Below are 18,966 nucleotides of genomic sequence, written 5' to 3' on the forward strand. Positions count from 1 at the left end.
GTGGCAGGCGTGACTATTTCCCTCTTCCCAGCAATTAGGAGACTGACTATACAGGGAAGCCAGAATCCCATAGAGAGGAGACCGGGGGCATGGCAGCCAACCTCTTGCCCTGCTCACTTCTGCTGGTGGTTCCCCTGTGAACTCCCCCACACCGAGGGAACACAGAGCCCCTCATCTCAGCACGTCTGTCTGAAGCACTTCCCTGCAGCTCCCATGCACATTTCTTGCTGGGTTTATGAGACAGTGGCTTGGAATTGTGTCAGATCCAAAGGAAACGCCAATTCCCCAAACTCCAAAGGGCCGTGCGAGTATCCAGCAAGGAGCTCAGCTCCACACAGGAGGGTTTCTAGTGGTTAGATGAAAGCCAGCATTCCTCAGGAGCGTGGGAAACTGGCTCTCATCTACCTAAAGGAGTCATGTCCCGTTACCTCCAGCAAAAGGGACACGCAATACAATGAACATACACCTGTGTACCTCTCAGCATCCCAAGGTCCATCCGAGCCTCCAGGTTCCTTCAGTCCCTACTCACGGGTACCTGCTAGACGAGTTAATGGCCCCACACCAGTCTCCTGGCCCTTCTCTCACCCCATCTACTCACCCTTCTGATAATCCAGCTATGCTCGCCATTCGAGGCTTCTGCCAGTGTCACTGTCCTCAGCTCCTACTCCTGTTAGTCTCGCTATACTTTTTCTATTCTCTATCCCCTGCTAATCTCCAAGATAGCCTTGGCTATGTCCAGTCTTCTGGCCATGTCCAGTCTACTACTTCTTCTTCTTCTTTTTTTTTTTTAAAGATTTATTTATTATGTATACAGTGTTCTGCCTGCACGTACATCTGCAGGCCAGAAGAGGGCATCAGATCGCATTATAGATGGTTGTGAGCCACCATGTGGTTGCTGGGAATTGAACTCAGGACCTTTGGAAGAGCAGCCAGTGCTCTTAACCTCTGAGCCATCTCTCCAGCCCTCCCCCCCCCCAGAGTCTACTTCTTTGTCTCTCTGCTTTGGACACTTCCAGGCGCCTGCCCACCTCACTCCCCCCCACCCCCCCAATAAAAACCTTCCTCTTACCAGGGAACAGTCATATAGTGAGTTCATACAGATTGGTCTTAAGCCAGTGACCACCAGAACCTGTGGGTTTCTAACACAGGCCTGTGTGGTTCTGTAGCTATGAAATTCTCCCAGACCTGGGTAAATACGATAATCAAACAGCAGTTGAGGTTTGGGTTGAGTTGACAGGCTGGGGGAAAAACACACACACACACACAAAAAACTCAAACCAAACTTAGTCTTAGCAGCATCACAGCAAGCGCCCCCGGGGAGCTACAGTGCCTGGGAACTTCCTCTGTGGTCCAGCCACACTCCATCAAGACACACCGTCCTCCAAGGCTGGGTGGGAACCAGGATGGCATGAATTCCCTCTCCACATCTCTCTGAAAACTATATATTTAAAAAAACAAAATAAAACCCATGTTGGGAAGGCCCCACTGAGGAGTTAGCTGCTGTAAAACATACAGCTCTTCATGTCTCCCAGTTACCGTGACTCTGATGGCACAATTTTTTAGTCAATTGCCTTGGCAACAATTTTCACCAAGTCTCTTTGAACTCACAGCAACAAATCTCCAGCAAAATCCTCCTCACAGAAATTCTATAGTCTTTGCCCTGTCCTCCTCCGCCACCCCCCAGCAATTTCACAGCTGCTGTTGATGGTGAAAGCCCAGGGTGCTGGGAACCTGGAGTGTTTCCTCTTCCCTCTGCTGCTGGATCCCCGCATTCCTCTACCTCAGCCCTGCCCCCCCCCACCCCAGTCTCTCCAATCTCAGATTTAACCATCTGAAGAGCCTTTGCTTGCTCTCTCAACTTGATGGTGGCGGCATTCACTAAGCGTCTATGTCAAGGCAGCATCAGAATCCTCCCATCCAAGAGACGAGGTCAGAAGTCCAGCCATTACCGACTGCAAGGAATCAAAGCGAATCCTAACGATAATCAAACTGGTAACATCAAAAAGTAAAAGGCAGTCCTCTAGGTGGGAAGAACCCAGTGCTTTCTGGGACGGCGACTGTCAGTTGTCACCTCCATACCCGGTACTGTAGAACACTGGTCTCCAAGAATGTCATGGTGTTAGCTCCTTGAAATCAGGGCAGTGGTAATCACAAGGAAGTGTCTAGATCTGGCCTATTAGGCCTCTCCCATAGAAGGGCAGCAGAGGCTAGATCGTTAGACCCTGAGAGATCAGATGCCCTCCTGCCCCAGGCCAGCTGCCTATAGGTGCTAGAGTCCACCGGAAGGTGAAAGGTTGACAGAGACAGGGGCTCTGTCAGGGCAGCTAGGGGGAAGTTGTTGTCCATTCTGGGTCAGTCATGTGACCGCTTTGGAGTCACCCACACTCCTAAAGTCATACCCACCCATGCTATGTGAGTAAGCCCAGTTCACAGGCTGGACTTGGATGGAATCATTCCTTTGTGCCGCTGTCGGTGCCCATCTGGGCGGGAGCAGATGTTTCTTTGTTCAGGACTTGGATGGGAACGGGGTGGTTGAGGGCGGCCAGGGGTGGGTGTGGCTAGGTTAGGGGTCCCTGAAGGTTAATGGGATGCTACCTACTGTGACCATGAAAAGAAACTGCATGGGAGATAATAAATACAGAATAAAATGGGTCCAGGAATGATAAGGGCCTGCACCCATTAGGTGAGCCATGCCACTCTTGGTGCCCAGGGTGCATTATTATGGGGGCAGGGGAGGTGCTTATAACACACCTTGCTGGGAAGCGGGTGCTTTCTGGGGTCTCACTGTGCTCTCTACAGTTTCCTATAAGGCCACCATTGTCCTCAAGAACGGGGACAACATGAGGTATGGGTTCTGAGGTGAGGTAGAAGATGCTAGCTAGGGAATGGTTCTCCACACAGCCCTAGAGGAGAGCTGTTTGGGAAGGCACATGCCCTTTGACTCAGAGACCCACTTCCAGGCCTCGCTCTTGAGAGGTAAAGATGACAGACAAATGGTGAGAGCTTGGACCATGTGTCAGCCAGGCACCATTTGGGTGCAGCCTGTGGGTTAGCTCACGCAATTGTCAAGGCAAACCTGGTCGCCTCCTGAGTTCAGGCCCACCCCACCGCTCAGCACAGCGCCCCACCAGCAGTTTCACAGTTGGGGAAGCTCCCCTGGTATAGTTTGCCACAGAGACATAGAATGAAAACCCTGGGTCTCATAAACAATGAGACAGTTACAGTTGACTGCATCTGCAGACAGGGCGCTACAAACGCGGTAAAGCTGTGCCTCTGAAGACCGGTTTAATGCAACAGTGAGAACGCTGCCGATGGGGGGCTGTGTGAGGAAAAAAAAAGAAAAGAAAAGATCAGGCACAGCTACGGGCGAGAATGACACACATGCACACAAATGCAAGTGCACATATGCATGCATGCATGTGTTTGCACACACATGCACACTTCCCTGAGAACCCTGGCAATAGAAGCCCTGAGGTGTCAACAGTGGCTCCCTGGGTGGCAGGAGAATGGATTCTTTTTTATTTTCTTCCTGATGCCACACTGCATTTTCCCAGTCTTCTGCAATGAATACGTGGGGCTTTTATAACCAAGGAAAAAGTTATGTCATCCCCGAAGCTAAGTCTGATAAAGAACCAGGTGTGAGCAAGAGGCTCTGCAAATTATAAAAATCTCAAGAGAGGAGAAAGGGTCTTCTCCGCTTCTATTCAGAAAGAAAACTCTCTGGCATAAAGCCAAGAACAAGAGACAAACCAAACAGCTAGAGGACGGAAGTTGGAATTTAAATTCCATGTATGGCAGAGAAGCAAGTACTGGGAAATCGGGAACATGAATTCATGTTCCGGTGTGGGTGACTTAGCCTTTCTGCAGCTCTGATTCTCCAGGTGGAAAGTGAAGACAGTCCTGCCTTGGCTCCAGGCACGCTGTGAGGACACAACCTGGCAGGTAAAAGCTTAACATACCAACTGCTCAGCAAGGGTGGCAGCTGTGATAACTGGACAGGCCATTTAAACCTTCCTTCTATCACTTCCAAGGCCATTTCACAAGCAAGAGACACTGAGGACTTGTGGCCCCAGGATGCCAGCCAGGCAGCATTTCTGGGAGTTTCCATCAGTGTGGGACAAAAGGAGGCCAGCTCCAGACTTCTGTCAACAAGGCTGTACTTGCTCTAAGTTGGCCCGCTGGCCTCTCTTGGTGGCAGATACCAGAGGATAGGAGGTCTTAGTAAGACCAAACATGGCAGGTGAGCAACCAGTCTGAGCTCCCTCCAGGAAGATTAAGGCCTCCCCTAGTTCAGCAAGCAGTCTTTAAATAAGGAGGTTCTTCCCACAGGCCTGGATCAGCTCCTCTGAGCAGCCAGCCCATAGGCATATGCACAGGAAACAGTTCCTGGGAACCTCCAACCCTCAGCTCTCAGTGATGGCCACGAGGGTGCAGTTTGTGTGCCATGGCTTTATGCTGTATAGTAATAGCTCTATCAACATAGACACCGCCATCATTATCATTATCATTATCAACCACTCTCAGGGGCAGAGACAATTCTCAGGACAGAGACAGAGCTCTGATGTCATCATCAGCCCCATAGATATAGGCATGGAAGCATGTGGCAGGTACTGGTCCTGATGCAAACTCCAATGGAATGGCTCAGAGGCCAGGGCGCCAGATCGCGGGCTGTGTCTGAAGCTGGGTTAGCTGCTGCTCCCCATGGGGAAGAGCAGGTCTCCAGCTCTATGCTGGGTTGTCCCACCCGTGATGGAAGCGCAGTTCAGGCTCTCAACCACTGATGTCTAATGCTACATCAGCCTTGGGATGCGTACTGATTTAGCTCCTTCCTCTGAGGAGAACAAACCAACTCACGACCCTCTTGCTTTGCCCATCATAGACTGATTCATTTTTTTTCTAAAGCTTTTTGCCAGCTATTAAGCCTTTACATAAGCCTCTGTGGGCTGGTCAGGCCCTGCCCATCCCCAAAGCTGCCACAGCCTCTCAGGCTGGCTGCTGGGTGAGTGAAAACCAGCTGTCTACAACAGTCAACTCCTCCAGTACAAGGGGCATCGCCTTCACATTTTCGGAGGGATTAAAAGTGTATATGTGGGGCGTGGAGGGGGGGGCGGGGAGTTTGTCTACTGCCTTTCTAGTGCCTGAGAAACAAGCGCTTCACATGAAGATATTTAATATGAAAAGGAGACCAGTACCAAAACTGCATATTCTGTCCCCAGATAAAAACATATCCACCAAAGAGAACATTGCATGCTTATCTATGCATTGTCTGTCCACCCATCTGCCCACCCTCTAACTGCCTTAACACCTGTCTTTCCATAATGCACTCATCCATTATCGGTCTGTCCGCTCCCCCATGCATCAGCTATCTAGCCACTAAGACCTCCATATCTGTCCATTACCCATCTTATCTGTCTTTCCATCCATTTACTCATCCATCCATCCACCATTCAGTCTATCGTCCACCTGTCTACCCACCCTCTATCTATCTATACTAATGCCTTTACCTCCATCCACTAATCTTATTGCCTCTCTAGCCAGCCTCCACCCATCCACTCTATCATCTACCCAAGCATCCATCCACCAGTTAGCCTGACGTTACCTATCTACTCACGCATCCATCAGCCACCTTACATCTGTCCCTCTACCCATCCGTCTGTCCACCTGTCCATCCACCTACCTACCCATCACCCACCCATATTTGAATCTCAACCCCCAATTACACAATTTAGACATGTAAATTTGAGCACGCTGTTCTCTCTGCGCTGTCTCTTGCTTTGGAGTGCTCAGCAATGACGTCACATTCAAGATGGTTACGGCTGAACCAGCAGGCAATCATGCTGTTTTTTGTTTGCTAAAATAAAGACTGTATTAGTCCTCATTTCCCTTTCTAATGTAGGAGATGTTTTTCCGGTCATTGCATTTGAAAAAGAAGAGTATGAAATAATAACAGAAATTTCCATTTATTACTGTGTTCCAGACCTATTACTGAAATTATCTTTGCGGCGGGGGTTGGGGAGGGATGAGGTAGGACAGTGGGGGGCTGGAGGCTGGTTCTAGGGGCGTAATCACCCATGTGCTGATGTGAAAGGAAGGCGAGCTACAGGCTTGGCTCCCCACTCCCAGCTCCAAGGGTCCCCAACACCTTCCCCCGGACCCCACCACTACCCAGCCTGCTCCCCACTGGCCTGACTTCCAAGCTCAGGGCAGCAGGCCGGCATTACTGTTTCACCTGTGTTTCATGGAATATCTCTAGATTTAAGGGCCGCTTCTTAAGACAAACACACTTGGACGAGGAGAACTAGTGACAGCCCCCCCAATGTCAGGTCCCAGTGTGGAAACAGATGTATCGTGGGTCGGGGTGGCAGAGGTGCCCTCTTCTGATCCCTAAAGCACCCCTCCAGGCTGGATACTCACATTTTGCAGACTCTAAGGCTCCGAGAAAGTAACTTTCCCAAAGCCACACAGCGACGGCGAGGGAAAGAAACAAAGCTTGGGACAATGAATGGATTCTTTCCTCACACAGAGTGTGTACCATGGGTGCGGAAGGCTCTCAAACACCCAGGAAAACATATATGTTGGAAACATCAGGCAATGCCAACAGGCAGATGCTGTCTATACCTGCCTCTCTGGTGGGATACAGAACCCCCCCAAATTCTCACCAGCAATTAGCACAGCCGCACTCCAGTCCTACTGCTGACACAAGGCCCCAGGCGAACAGGAGATATACAGCTTGCTGCTTTGAGACTGGTCCCAAAGCCCACCACAGCCTCCCTGACAAGGGTCTTCTTTACACACTTTCTCTCAGGTCCAGCATTTGAGGGGTCTTTGACAAATGCCCAGGGGAAAGAATTGGGAGGTACATCTGCCTCACCGGACCCGCAGAAGCTCTACCACGATGTAGAGTAAACCTGGGCAGGGAAGATACCGGAAGACCTGGCATCATGGGAGCAGATGGGCAACGGGAAACACAGAACCGAAGGCAGCCTGTCAGAGAAGACCAGATCAAGGGAGGAGAGGTCCAGGCTGCAAGCAGAGCCAGGCTAGTGCCTTACACGGCTCTGCTCGGTGCAGCTGGGGCTCCCTCAGGCTTGGGGGCTTGAGTCTGTGGCTCCAACAGGCAGCCCCTGGAGTCGCTGGAAGTAGTGGGAGCCAAACATATAGGTCAACGTTTACAACCACATGCCCAAGCCCAAGCCCTGTCCTCGTCCTAATCCCAGCATCCCAGAGTATTCCCTCTGTGGCCACTTATCTTCAGATGCATTCCTTTTTTTGTTTGTTTGTTTGGGGTTTTTTTGGTTTTGGTTTTTCAAGACAGGGTCTCTCTGTGTTAGTCTTGGCTGTCCTGGACTTGCTTTGTAGACCAGGCTGGCCCCAAACTCACAGCGATCCTCCTGCCTTTGCCTCCCGAGTGCTGGAATTAAAGGCGTGCGCCACCATGCCCAGCTCCAGATGTATTTCTGAAATGAGGTGGTCCTGGATTATTTGGGGGTTATCCCCAAATGTAACCATCCTAAGAGCCGTCAGACAGTGAGGTAGGAAACTGACACAGGAGAAGAAGGTGACGTGAAAACAGGAGTTGGGGGGATCGATGCCACATGCAGAGGGGATATTGGTAGCTTCTGTGAGCTGCTGAGGTAGGAAAGGCTTTGGCAGAGCCTTCTTCTCAGAGAGCACAGTCCTGGTGACACCTTGGCTCAGGCCCAGGGAGATTGAGAATTCCTGTTGTGTTAAGGCCATGGGGCTCATGATCATGGCCGAACGGATTAACTTCCAAGTCCTGATTCTAAAGAGGCTATGCTCCTTCCTGCAGGCGACAAAGTTCTGAGGCAGAGACGGAAGTGGACTGAGGACAAGTCAATGAGGAGGACCCAGAGGGAGCCTCCGGAGGCTCAGGAGCTAGAGCTGGCCACTCCCCTGTGATGGCTGCCATGAGCCTGGTGGGGACAGGGTGAGGAGGAGGAGGAGATAGGAGAGCTTTGCATTTATGAGCATCCCTCCTTGAGGAGCAGGGCAAGGCCACTCTGACCCCCTGAACCTCCTCCATCTCCCCAGGTTGTCTGGCTGCTGGCAGACTCCAGCACCTGTGTCCCTTCTGGTCTCAGGATCTTCTGCTTGGATATGTCTGTCATGTTTGATACACTCATCTCTCTTGTCAAAGCTCTGAGTTGCTTTGCCTCCTTTTTTTTTTTTTTCCTTTTAACACTTTTAGTGTCTGAAGCCAATGTCACCGCTGTTAAATAATGAATCACAGAAGTTAAGTGGAAAGAGAGAAACAGAGATCAAAAAGACTAAGAACCGTGTTGTGCCAGAGCTCAGGGCAGAGGCCCGGCTTGCGGGGGGACATCTCTGGGGCTTTTCTAGTTAACGATCTGGTGGCTTTCTTCCACCAGGTCGCCCCTATCATCCTGGCTTCAAGACAGCAGCCAAGGATGGAGCAATATGAAGATGAGAAAAGATGAAGGTGAAGATGAGGAAAGGAAAGGCAGGCAAGGGTGGAGACGCTCCATTGCTGCCCTCCTCCCGCAGAGACTCAGACAGCTCTGAGACCTCCCTCGGGCTGCGCTATAGCTTTGCATGGTGTTGCCCCAGCTTGTCCCCAGCTGATGAAGATGTTGGGAGGTGGCAGAACCGGCAGCAGATGTGGCCTCATTGGTGGAAGGTCACTGGGGGGATGCCTTTGATGGGGACACTGGGACTGTGGCCCTTTCTCTGCTGCTTGCCCTTTAGGAGGTGAGCGGCTCTGCCTTGCCACATGCTCCCCACCATGATGCCCTACCTCCCCGTGGGCCAAAGTGATGAACACTGCCCCCCTTAGAAACCTCAATAGAAGGCTGCGGATGACAGGAAGTCATGGCTTCTGTCTTTATTAGTTCCAGTGATAATGATAAGGACAGCGGTTCCACCGGAGCCACAGTGGCTGTGATTCCCTTGGGGTTAGCCAAGCTGTGAGGAAGATAGATGGTCAAAGAGGAGAAACCAGGAGGATTCTGGGAGGTGGTGCCATCGAGGCTCTGAAGAGGGCTGCAGTGTGGCTAGTATGGGGCACCTGCTGAGGGCCTAAGACCCAAGCCAGAAACTCCCACAGTCAGAGGTCCCAAGACATGTCTGAAAAGAAAGCAGAGCCGTCCTTCCAGGGAGGGGCTGGTGATGGCTGAGCGGGGAGGCTCCCACCTCAGACCCCTGCACTCGCAGCACTTTAGATTGGCTATTAGAGACAAGAGCTCCACGGAGGTGATTGAGTTAAAGCTGTCACGGTGAGAATGGTAAAGAGATCCAACATGATGGATACCATATTTATATGAGGCAAGGAGGACATAGTCACATGTACAGAAAGATGTCCATGTAAGGACCTAGGAAGATGTTGCCTACAAGCCAAGGAAAGAGGCCTCAGGAGGAACCTAGATTTGAGACACGATGCCCACTGACATCTCCTTTAGGACTCAATTTCTACTAGGCTAAAGGCCCTGTGAGCTAATACCTTTTCTCCTCTAAGCTGTTTTTGGTCACAGCAGCTGAGAAGTAACCGACCCATCTCTGCTGCCTCTAGGGGCTCCGCTCAGCACCAGAGGTCCCTGATCTAACTCCACGTGCCCTCGCCACAATGACACAGACGTCATCACCTCCCACTCCGGCTTTGAGGGGCTGGCTCAGCCTCGACACTGGGGTCCAGGTTAGAACTTGTCCCGTAGACTCTGTGAAGAAGATGCCATGCCATCTAGTTGGTGGAGCTGGGTGGGGAGGCTTAGGAGGAATGGCAGTAGGAAGGACGGCAATAGGGTTGCTTTTAGAGTTTATGGTCCATGCACCTACTACCGGCGTGTTCTCTCTGCTTTGTGCTTGCGGTTCAAGGTGTGAGCTCTCGGCATCTAGCTTCTGCCACCATGCCTGCTGCTTGCTGCCACACATCTCCGTAATGGACCCTTGGCCCTCTGGAACTGTAAGGCAAACAAACCCTCTTTCTATAAGTTGCCTTAGCAGTGGTGTTCTATCACAGCGACAGAAGAGTTAATTCGTGCAGACTCCCAAAGGCGGTGTGGTCAGCGGCTATCTCTACAGCCACAGACTCTGAGCTGTGGCTTTTCTGTCATTTAGCGACAGTGACACCCTCAGCTCTCACAGAGAGTCTCAGTTCCAAGCACACACAATCACTGATATTTTTTTTTTTTTTTGAGCCTTTAATCACAGCTTAAGCTTAACTCAGCCCTACAGGACCTGCATGGCACTGCCCCCGAGCAGCAGGCTGGGGCTGCGTCCTGAAACCCAGCCTTCCTGGCCATGGGCTTGTCAGGGATGTGAGTTCCAGGAGGAAAGACCCAGAAGCTCACTAGGCGGTAAAGCCAAATGTGCCAGTTTTCTGGCTGTGTGTGAGGCGAGGGACATTTGAAAAGCCTCTGCAGAGAAAGACATCATGGGAGACAGCTTGAGGAACCAATGATCTCATCAAAATATAAACAAAAACAAACAAACAAACAAATAAATCAGCCATATGCAACTGGCTGCCTGACTATAAGCAGGCCTGCATGGCTATACTTTGACATGTGTTCTAGTGACTTCCAGACTGTTACCTCAAACCACTTTGGAGGAGCAGCCTGCCCTCCTGCCAAAGTCCCAGGCTAAATGGACCTCCCAGTCTTTACTACTCCATGGATGGGCTCTGTTTTCCCAGAGCCCGGTGAAAGACTGGCCAAGCCACAAGGCTGCAAGAGAGGGGCAGAAAAACTCAACAGGAGGCATGTCAAGGGCACAGCTCCCTTTGACTGTCAGGCTGGCTTAGACTATAAAACCATCACACAGCCCCTGGGCAATGCTTTCACACACACACACACACACACACACACACACACACACACACACACACTCACACACACTCACACAAGCACACACACACACACACACACACATTCAAGCATGCACTCACACACTCACGCACACGCTCACAATAAGCCTGAAACCCACAACACAAGGTCAGTGTGTCTTGCTCCACTCACACCTATGGCTAAGCTGTCTTCTCCCTGAGCCTCCTCAGTGTCATCTCTCCAGACAGAATAAAAGCCACTTATGGTGACTCTGCCACCAACTGAGTGGAGGGGGGTGGATTGCTGGCTAAGCTAGGACAGGTGTTACTGAGACAACAGCATCTGGCAGGACAGCACTGACCCGTCTACCCTCCACACAGTGAGCCTAGGCACATGGCCTGTTGTGGAAGTGGAAGGGATGATGGAGGTCAGTTAACAGCCCAGAGTGACATAATGTCAACCAGGCACAGATAAAGCAAACAATGGACAAGTTAAAATTAAGTTAAATTAAGTTAAAGTTTTAATAGGGACAGTCCGAGAGCCAGCCATGGGGACACTCAACACAAATGCGCCCATTTAATCTCCCCCCAAAGCATGGACAGGCATTCCCTTCTCCCCCTTGCTAAGACACAACAAAAGATGTAAAGAAGCATCTCCCTTTTTTGTGTGCTCACAACTGTGACGTCAGAGTGCCAGGGATGACGGGGCTGTGCATCATCAGAACCGCAGATGCACTGGGGGGCTCTTCTCAGAAATATACTTAGCTCCCAGGCTGACCCTGTATATACCAGGAAGCAAACGTGGAACTGACTAGAGGCTGAAGAGTGCCAGGCAGGGTCCCTGGCTGTCTGATCCAGTGGGGACAATGACACGCTCTGGCCTACTACTTATGCAGTAGATGTTACTTAGCCCTAAAGAGGAAGACAGTCTTGACACTCACCTTAGCACGGCAGGACCCTGTGACAAGTGAAAGAAGCCAAACACAAGGATAAACACTGTAAGATCCACTTGGGGGAGATCCCTACAGTAGGCAAACTCGCAGAGACTAGATGCAGGAAGAGGGTGCACGGGGCGAAGGAGGGTGAGAAGTCCATGTTTAACCAAGCTTCCTTTTGCCTGGAGAATGTGTAAAAGGAAAACAGAGGTGCTGGCTACAGGGCACTGTGAGCCGGGCACTTAACAGCATTACACAGTTCATCGCAACTTAGAAAAATTAGACAGCGGGTCTAAAGGGAAAAGAATAAAAGCTACAGGGAGTTTCTGGTTGGGATGAATGTCTCCAGTGTGTGACTGGAGAAGAGACATAGGGGTTACATGCGACTGCACACTCCCCGTGCCTCCAACGTGAGCACCAGCTGCCTAGGCTCAGGCTATGCAGATGGATGCCTACAGGGCAGGAGGCACGATGCTGTGGGCTGTAAGAGGTTACAGTCACATCTCAGGCCCTAGTGGTCAGTCAGGTCTCACAGACTGCACTTTCTGTGGTGGGGAATCGCCAGGCTGCAGACGCACTCTGCACTCTGTGAGGATGAAGCCTTGTACTGGGGGACAGGTCTTGAAATGAAGCAGTCTGGGCAGGGATTCCTGCAAGGAGGTGTTTCCCTGGTGATTCAGTCAGCCCTCCTTATCAAAGACATCCCCTATTTTCCCCCCCACCCCCCTCCATCTCTCAGGGGTGTGGCTTGCTGGGATACCAGCAACCTGATGACTGGATGGGAGGGGGCTTTTTTTTTTTTGGTGCAGTGAGAGACCCGTGGGTCATGCCTGCCACTCGGACGGTAAGTCATATGAGCAGAGTCCAACTGAGATGCCCCGAGGTGCACTCATTGCTGGCTGGCACTGAGACCTGTGCCAGCATCACCTCTCATTTGCATGTCAGTTCCACTGAGCTGCTGGGACCTGGTGCCCTTCTTATTCTCTTGGTGGACTCCACCTGTGACCAGAGCTGTGTTTTACACACTTCTGGGGTCAGATGAGCCCTCGGTCACAATGCACTCTGGTGACCTCCCTTGTCTCTGGGCATGAATCAGTCCCAACAAGTGTGGCATCTGTAAGTCAGAGATGGAAGTGTCTGGTGTGTAGGGTTTGGGGTTCTGCCTTTCTGTTCCTGGCCACTTTTGGTTAGAGTCAGTGGGTTTGGGAGAACAATAATATGAGTGATTAGGTGGCCTCTTCTGGGATCTCAAAATTGTCATGTCTGGAGGTGTGAACGGTGTTGAGAAACGAGGCCACTGAGGCCATCCCTGAGGTTCTCAGGTGCCCACAGGCCCCATGAGTCACCAGCCTCAGCACTGCCCCTCTGTGAGAATGTTGCCACCTTCCTACTTCTCCAGAGGGAGAAATGCCTTTCACATCTGTCCTGGTTAGTGGTTGGTTGGTTGCTTGGTTGGTTGCTTGGTTGTGACTTTTTAAGGCAGGGTTTCTCTTTGTAGCCCTGGCTATCCTGGAACTCACAGACCAGGCTGGCCTTGAACTCAGAGATCCACCAGCCTCTGCCTACCAAGTACTGAGATTAAAAGCATGAGCCAACTCCCCCTCCCTCTGCTTTGTCCTAGTTAGTTTTTACTGTCAACCAAGCAACCAAGAGGCAGCTGGGAAGAGGGAGTGCCAAGGGACTGCCCAGATCACATTGGCCTGAGGCCAAATCTGTGGAGACTTATTTTGATTATTGATTGGATGTAGGAAGGCCCAGGCTGCCATGGGCAGTGCCACCCTGGGCAGATGGGGCCTAGACTCTATAAGGAAGCAGGCAGAGCTGGGTGTGGTGGGGTATGCCTTTAAGCCTAGCACTCGGAAGGCAGAGCATGAGCCAGTAAGCCATATTTCTTGTTACTTTTCTGCTTCACCGTCCTTGCCATGACTTCCTTCTGGGATGGACTGTGACCTCAAGTATAAGCCAAGTGAATCTTTTCCTCCCCAAGTCGCTTTTGGTCATGGTGTTTATCACAGAGACAGAAACCAAACTCAGACACCATCTCCCAGTCAGCCAAGGCAGAATCAAAGAAACATTGTAAGGGACCAGGGACACCGCTCTGAAACCATCAAGAGCAGGGCAATTTCTTTGTGCCACAGGGCAGCAGCCGTGTTCCCAGAGGCATGCAGCCCATCAGCAGTCACCTCTGACAGTGTCACGCTAGGTTCAAGCCTATAGCCTCCCCTTCGGGCCAAAGGTTGCTGGGAACCTCAGATCAAAGCTGGGCACGGAAGGAGGGGTCAGGGCCTGTTCTCTGATTTCTCAGTGACCTCCCAAGTTCCTCCTAGGATAGTCCTACTGTAGTGTCCCCTCGGGCCTTTAACAGCAGCTTGCTTTTTGCAAAAGAAACTGAAAGTTGATGGTGATCTTGCTTATCTTTACAGCCAGCTCTGATCCTGGCCGACACCCACGGGCTATCTCGGGCTATCTCGGGCTATCTCAGGCCAGTGGTCAGGGCAGAGATAGTTGGCCATCCAAATGGCCCTGCCCCCCACTCTTCCCTCCCCAGCTCCACACTAGGTCCCTGGGGAATGAAGACGCCCCTCTTCTTCTAGCTTACCTGATCCAAAGTGAAAGGGCCCTTGGGCATAGGCAGAGGATGCCAGAGAAACAGAGAGCAGGGTACCCCAGTCCCAGTGAGCAACCCAGCAGGGCATGTAGGACAGAGGACTCTCAGTGCAGAGGGGCCACACCAAGGAGGACATCTTCAGTGTGGATGTCAGAGCCTTCAGGTCAGAGGCTGGCAGGTCCACAGAGGCACAACAGGACCAGCCTGGATGAAGCCCAGGAGTATAGTAGGAAGCCCTAAGCAGGCCTTGGCACCTTGAACTCTAGGCTCCAGCAAGACCAAGGCCAGGCACCCACATGCACAGAGACAAATCATTTCAAATGGGCATACGGGCCAGTTTCCTCATGCTGGTGTGACCTGTGGCTTTCCCCACAGAAACAGCTCAGCAAAACTCAAGTGATTGTTTCCATAGGAAGACCTGGGTTCCAGCTGTAGAGACAGGGCTGGAACAAAGCCACAGGCAGCTTAGACTGGCTGAGCGGAGGCACTTACCAGACCAGGGCCAGACTCCAACAAAGGCTCCCAAGCGGCCCCCTTGCCCAGCTACTGGCTTTTCAACTAACCCCGAAGCCCCAAAGGTCTCTTATGCTTTCCTCGCAAGTCTGCAAACCCAGGCCTGGCTGAGCTACCAAGCCAGGGACCTCTGGCTCCCCGATGTGAGCTGCCTCACGTTTGCATCCCTGTGGGTGAGTGTAGTACTCTCCTCCTCTGTAGATAAAAGGACCAAGGACTGAGGTCTGGGAGCATGACCTGCCCCAACCACCACAGACACGCCACCACCACCACCACCACCACCACCACCCCGGCCCCAGTGAGGACAGCTAAGAAGAGACATAGGGGAATCCTCAGAGCAAAGACAGATGGGGCCTAGCGTCTAGAGAGCAGATCTAACTAACTCCCAACTCCCCGCTTCTTTAGCGGCCGACTTAAAGACCTCCTGGTCCTCATGTGTGTATCCTGGCAGGCCGGGGGACAGTGGGACTGGAATGTAGAGACGTGGTTGGGCAGGCAACAGTGCTCCTTGACCATTGGGAGGGTTTTAACCCAGTATGTCCTAAAGGCTTTGGGATCTGCAGGATGGGAGCTTTCTCTACCTCCACAGAGGAAGGGAGCCGATCTCCAAAGGTCCACCAATAGCACAGACCCCATCATCTCCTTCTGTAACGCCTCAGCCAGCTGGAAATAACTTGTGGTACCAAGGCAGAGAGTCAGTGATGGCTCATGCGGGCTAACACAGTAGTACCCTGCCTATCTCTGTCATGCTGTGTCTTAGCCTCAACATCCAACTTTAGGGTACATGGCTAAGCAGCTACCTGATCTGCCTCACCCATCTAAGGGTGGGTGGCCCTTAGGGTGGCCCACTCTTACCTCCATGTAACAGACACAGCAACTACCCAGAGATGGGAAGTAGAGCTCCTGACACATAGTGTCCCACCTAAGGGCACTACAGATTTTGCATAGCATTCGGGAGGACAAGCCCCTTGGACCCTCCTATCATCTACACGAAATGCCCCAGAGACAGAAGCCAGAATCCGCCCCCAACACACACACTCTATTCTTGCTGCCATCCCTGTTAAAGACGGCTGGGTATTGCGCGCATCTGGAACTGTCTCCAAACAGAAAAAGCAGCACCAAGAAGCAGCCAAACTGCTACACTGGTCCCTTTGAGTCCCACTCTAGTAAGACCAAGAGGGCCTGAGGTCTTCTCCCTGAGTTTTGCTGGGCAGGTTAGACTAGCAAAAGCCAATGTCAGGAATATGGTCTCCCCCCTGTGTCTGCCTGGAGCTGAGATGACCAGGAGTTGGTAGCAAGAGGGACAAAGAGCAGAGATAACACAGGAGCCACGGGCAAGCTCCTCACCGAGATGATGACTGCCGTGACAGAAAGCAGCATATGCCCTTATCTCATGCCCAGGGCCCAGGCCTTTTCCTCGGAAGCAATAGCGGTTTGTTCCTTGACCTCCCAATGGAGTGGGTAAATGCAAGCCAGGACTGGTTGCATGCTGGGAACTTTCAGATATACCCACTGCCTGGGAAGAACTACTCTGTACAAGGTCTCAGCAGCGTGCATGGGTGCAGAGCTACAGGGCGTGGAGCGTGCGAAGTGAACAGAGACACCAGGAAACCAGAGGACCTGGTTCTCACCAGGCTAAAGGTCCACCTCAGCACCCAGTGCTAATGGCAAAGTGCCCAGGAGCAGTGATGGGCTGGCCACAGTGGCAGGGTGGAGACCCCCTTGCTCCAACCAGCCTCTGCTCCTCCGTGTTGTGAGTGAAAAGGATGTTTATGGACAGGCAGAGGCAGGGAGGAGAAGAATGCCTCTTGTGTTCTGCAATGTTCCGGGCGCTGTTTATATCTCTCATTTACTTCTCATTACAGCCTATAAAGCAGATATGACGATCCCTTCACAGACAAGGACGCCAGCCCAGAGGAGCCCAGAGGAGCAGAGCCAGCACTCAACACCAGGTCTGTCTCCACCCAAGACCATGCATGCATGGCCTTCTAGCTTAGTGCAGGGGCCTGTCCCCACCCACCCCAGGGTTGGCTTGTAGGTGACCTTTCTGGGGGTTACCCAAGTTCAAGTATGTCCACTGGAGAAGTCCACCTTGCCTATGGTGACAGACCAGTCTGCTCAAGGCCCGCCCAAATCTCCCTTCTACTTTCTACATATTGCCAAGCTACCCTTTGAGGAGATTTCTAGAAGGACCTGCCACTGCTGGCCAGGTGACACCTCACCTTACCACTTTAAAGAGATAAAAGAAGGCCAGCAATGTAGCTTCATAACACAGTGTCAGCCTTGCACGCATGAAGCCCAGGGTTCCACACCTTGCACCAAAATCAATGCCCGCCCCCACCAAAAAGGAGATCTTTAATAAATTGTCACTTGGTGGGTAAGGGGGAAAATGTATGTGCTGTGCACGTGTTTGTGTGCTCAAATGGGCTAAAGCAGGAAGAAGTACAAGAAGAGCCCTTCCTTCCTCTGGGAGGAAGAGGAGGCTGTTAATCTCACTAGCTGTGCTCAGGGGCTTGGATCTGGTCTTGCGCCTGCCCATCCTGCTCAAGTAAAAGGCTGACCACTGATGCTTGAAGGTGCCTCCCATCCATCCCAAGTCACTGAGCCTGTCAAAGGGGCCACCTCGGAGGACGATGGTACTTCCCATTTTCCCAGGATCAGGCTGAGGTGGGAAGAAAGGTTTCTCCTACTGGTAAAGCCAGCCAGCCAAGGGAACGCACACCTGAGAGCGGTGGCGGCCCATACCCAGTGGGCATCCCTCCTTGGCTTCCTTTGCTGGATCCATGGCAAGGTGCTGGCTTCCCTGAGATGTCCAGCTGAGGTCCGGGTGCAATTTCCCCGCAACGGCTTTTTCATAGGCACTTAAGGGAGAGCTAATGAGATATCCCCCCTCCGCCCTCCTCCAAGCCACCTTGCCCGTTGCTTTGTCAATTTCAACAGCAGTCAAGAGCATCTTGTGTCCAGAGAAGGGTCTTCAGAAGAGGAGGGGCCACGAACAAAAGGGGTCCATGGCGAACCCCTCTCCTACTTGGCTCCAGTTGGCTAGGAAGGCAGTGTACAGCAGAGCCAGAAGCGGGTCCTCAGTCCCCACGAGGCCACAGGGCGCAGTGGCAGGATCCCCGAGAATGTCGCTGTCCACCTGGGAACTGCCCCCCACGGGTCTGCACCGCAGGCTGCCGCTCCTCCCAGGGCCCTGTGCTCCGTCCATGGGCTCGGAGCCCTCAGTGGGGACACCTGCGCCTATTAGGGCGTACGGAGGCCGCGCGCGAGGGGTTACCTTCTGGATGCGTCCATCGATGTCCAGGTAGATGGCCTTGGGCCGGTAGCTTGAGGAACCGGCCCCCATTGCGCCGGCAGCTGCACTTGGACTTTTTCACCTTACTTTCTCGCCGCGGCCGCCGCGCCGGGAGGGCGGGGGCGGGGGGAGGGGCGGGGGAGGGGCGGGGGCGGCCAGCCAACCAGAGCCAGCAGCTCGCGGCCTCCGCACGCCCCTCCTCCCACGGCGCTGGCCCGCCCCGCCCTTCCATTCCCCTCCTCCCTCCTCTCCGCTCTCCTTCAACCCCTCCCCTTCTCCATCCTCCTCCTTTCTCACCAGGGCTCCTCCCGACAGCCTCTCCCCCTCCTCACTCACCCTCGTCTCCTTCCCTGTCTCTCCCAATCCCTTTCTTCTCCTCCCTCCCAGCCTTTCCCCCCCTTTATTCCCGTCTCCCAGGCTCTCTTCCCTCTCCCTCCCACCTTCTCCTGCTTTCTCTGTCCACCTTCCTCTATCCCTTCCTCTCACCCCCTCCCTTTCTTCCCCTACCCTGTCTCCCCCCTCTCCCTCCTTTTCCTCCTTCCTCTCCCTTTTTTCCTCTCCCTCTTCCTCATCTCAGGCTCGCCCTTCCTCACCTAGCTTCCCTCCTCCTCACTCACTCATCTCTTCCCACTCCTCCCCCCCTCCTTTCTTTTCTGCCCCTCCCCTTTTCTCCTGCCACTTTCTTTACCCTCCCACTTCAGTCTCCCACTTTCCGTCCTTCTCCAGCCCGGCTCCCTTTCCCCTCCCCCCCCCTCCTGTTCCTCCTCTCCTCCAAGTCCCCCTTTCCCTTGGATTCCTATCACTGTGACAGCCTGTTTTT

At 52.7% G+C, this 18,966-nt stretch overlaps 1 protein-coding gene across 4 annotated transcripts in view; it reads right to left on the bottom strand.

The window, feature by feature from the left end:
* The window catches only part of PDE9A (phosphodiesterase 9A), an 89,230-nt gene extending 70,945 nt beyond the window's left edge, over positions 1-18,285 (bottom strand). For all 4 annotated transcript variants that reach the window (XM_084753703.1, XM_084753702.1, XM_084753700.1 and 1 more), the window contains exon 1: positions 18,129-18,285. In XM_084753703.1, the coding sequence (XP_084609829.1) occupies positions 18,129-18,197 (69 nt within the window). In that variant the 5' untranslated portion in view covers positions 18,198-18,285. The remainder of the gene's footprint in view (positions 1-18,128) is intronic.
* Between the last annotated feature and the right edge of the window lie 681 nt (positions 18,286-18,966).

The sequence above is a fragment of the Acomys minous genome (genome assembly GCF_964271855.1).
Source record: "Acomys minous genome assembly, chromosome: 13".
NCBI classification, from domain to species: domain Eukaryota; kingdom Metazoa; phylum Chordata; class Mammalia; order Rodentia; family Muridae; genus Acomys; species Acomys minous.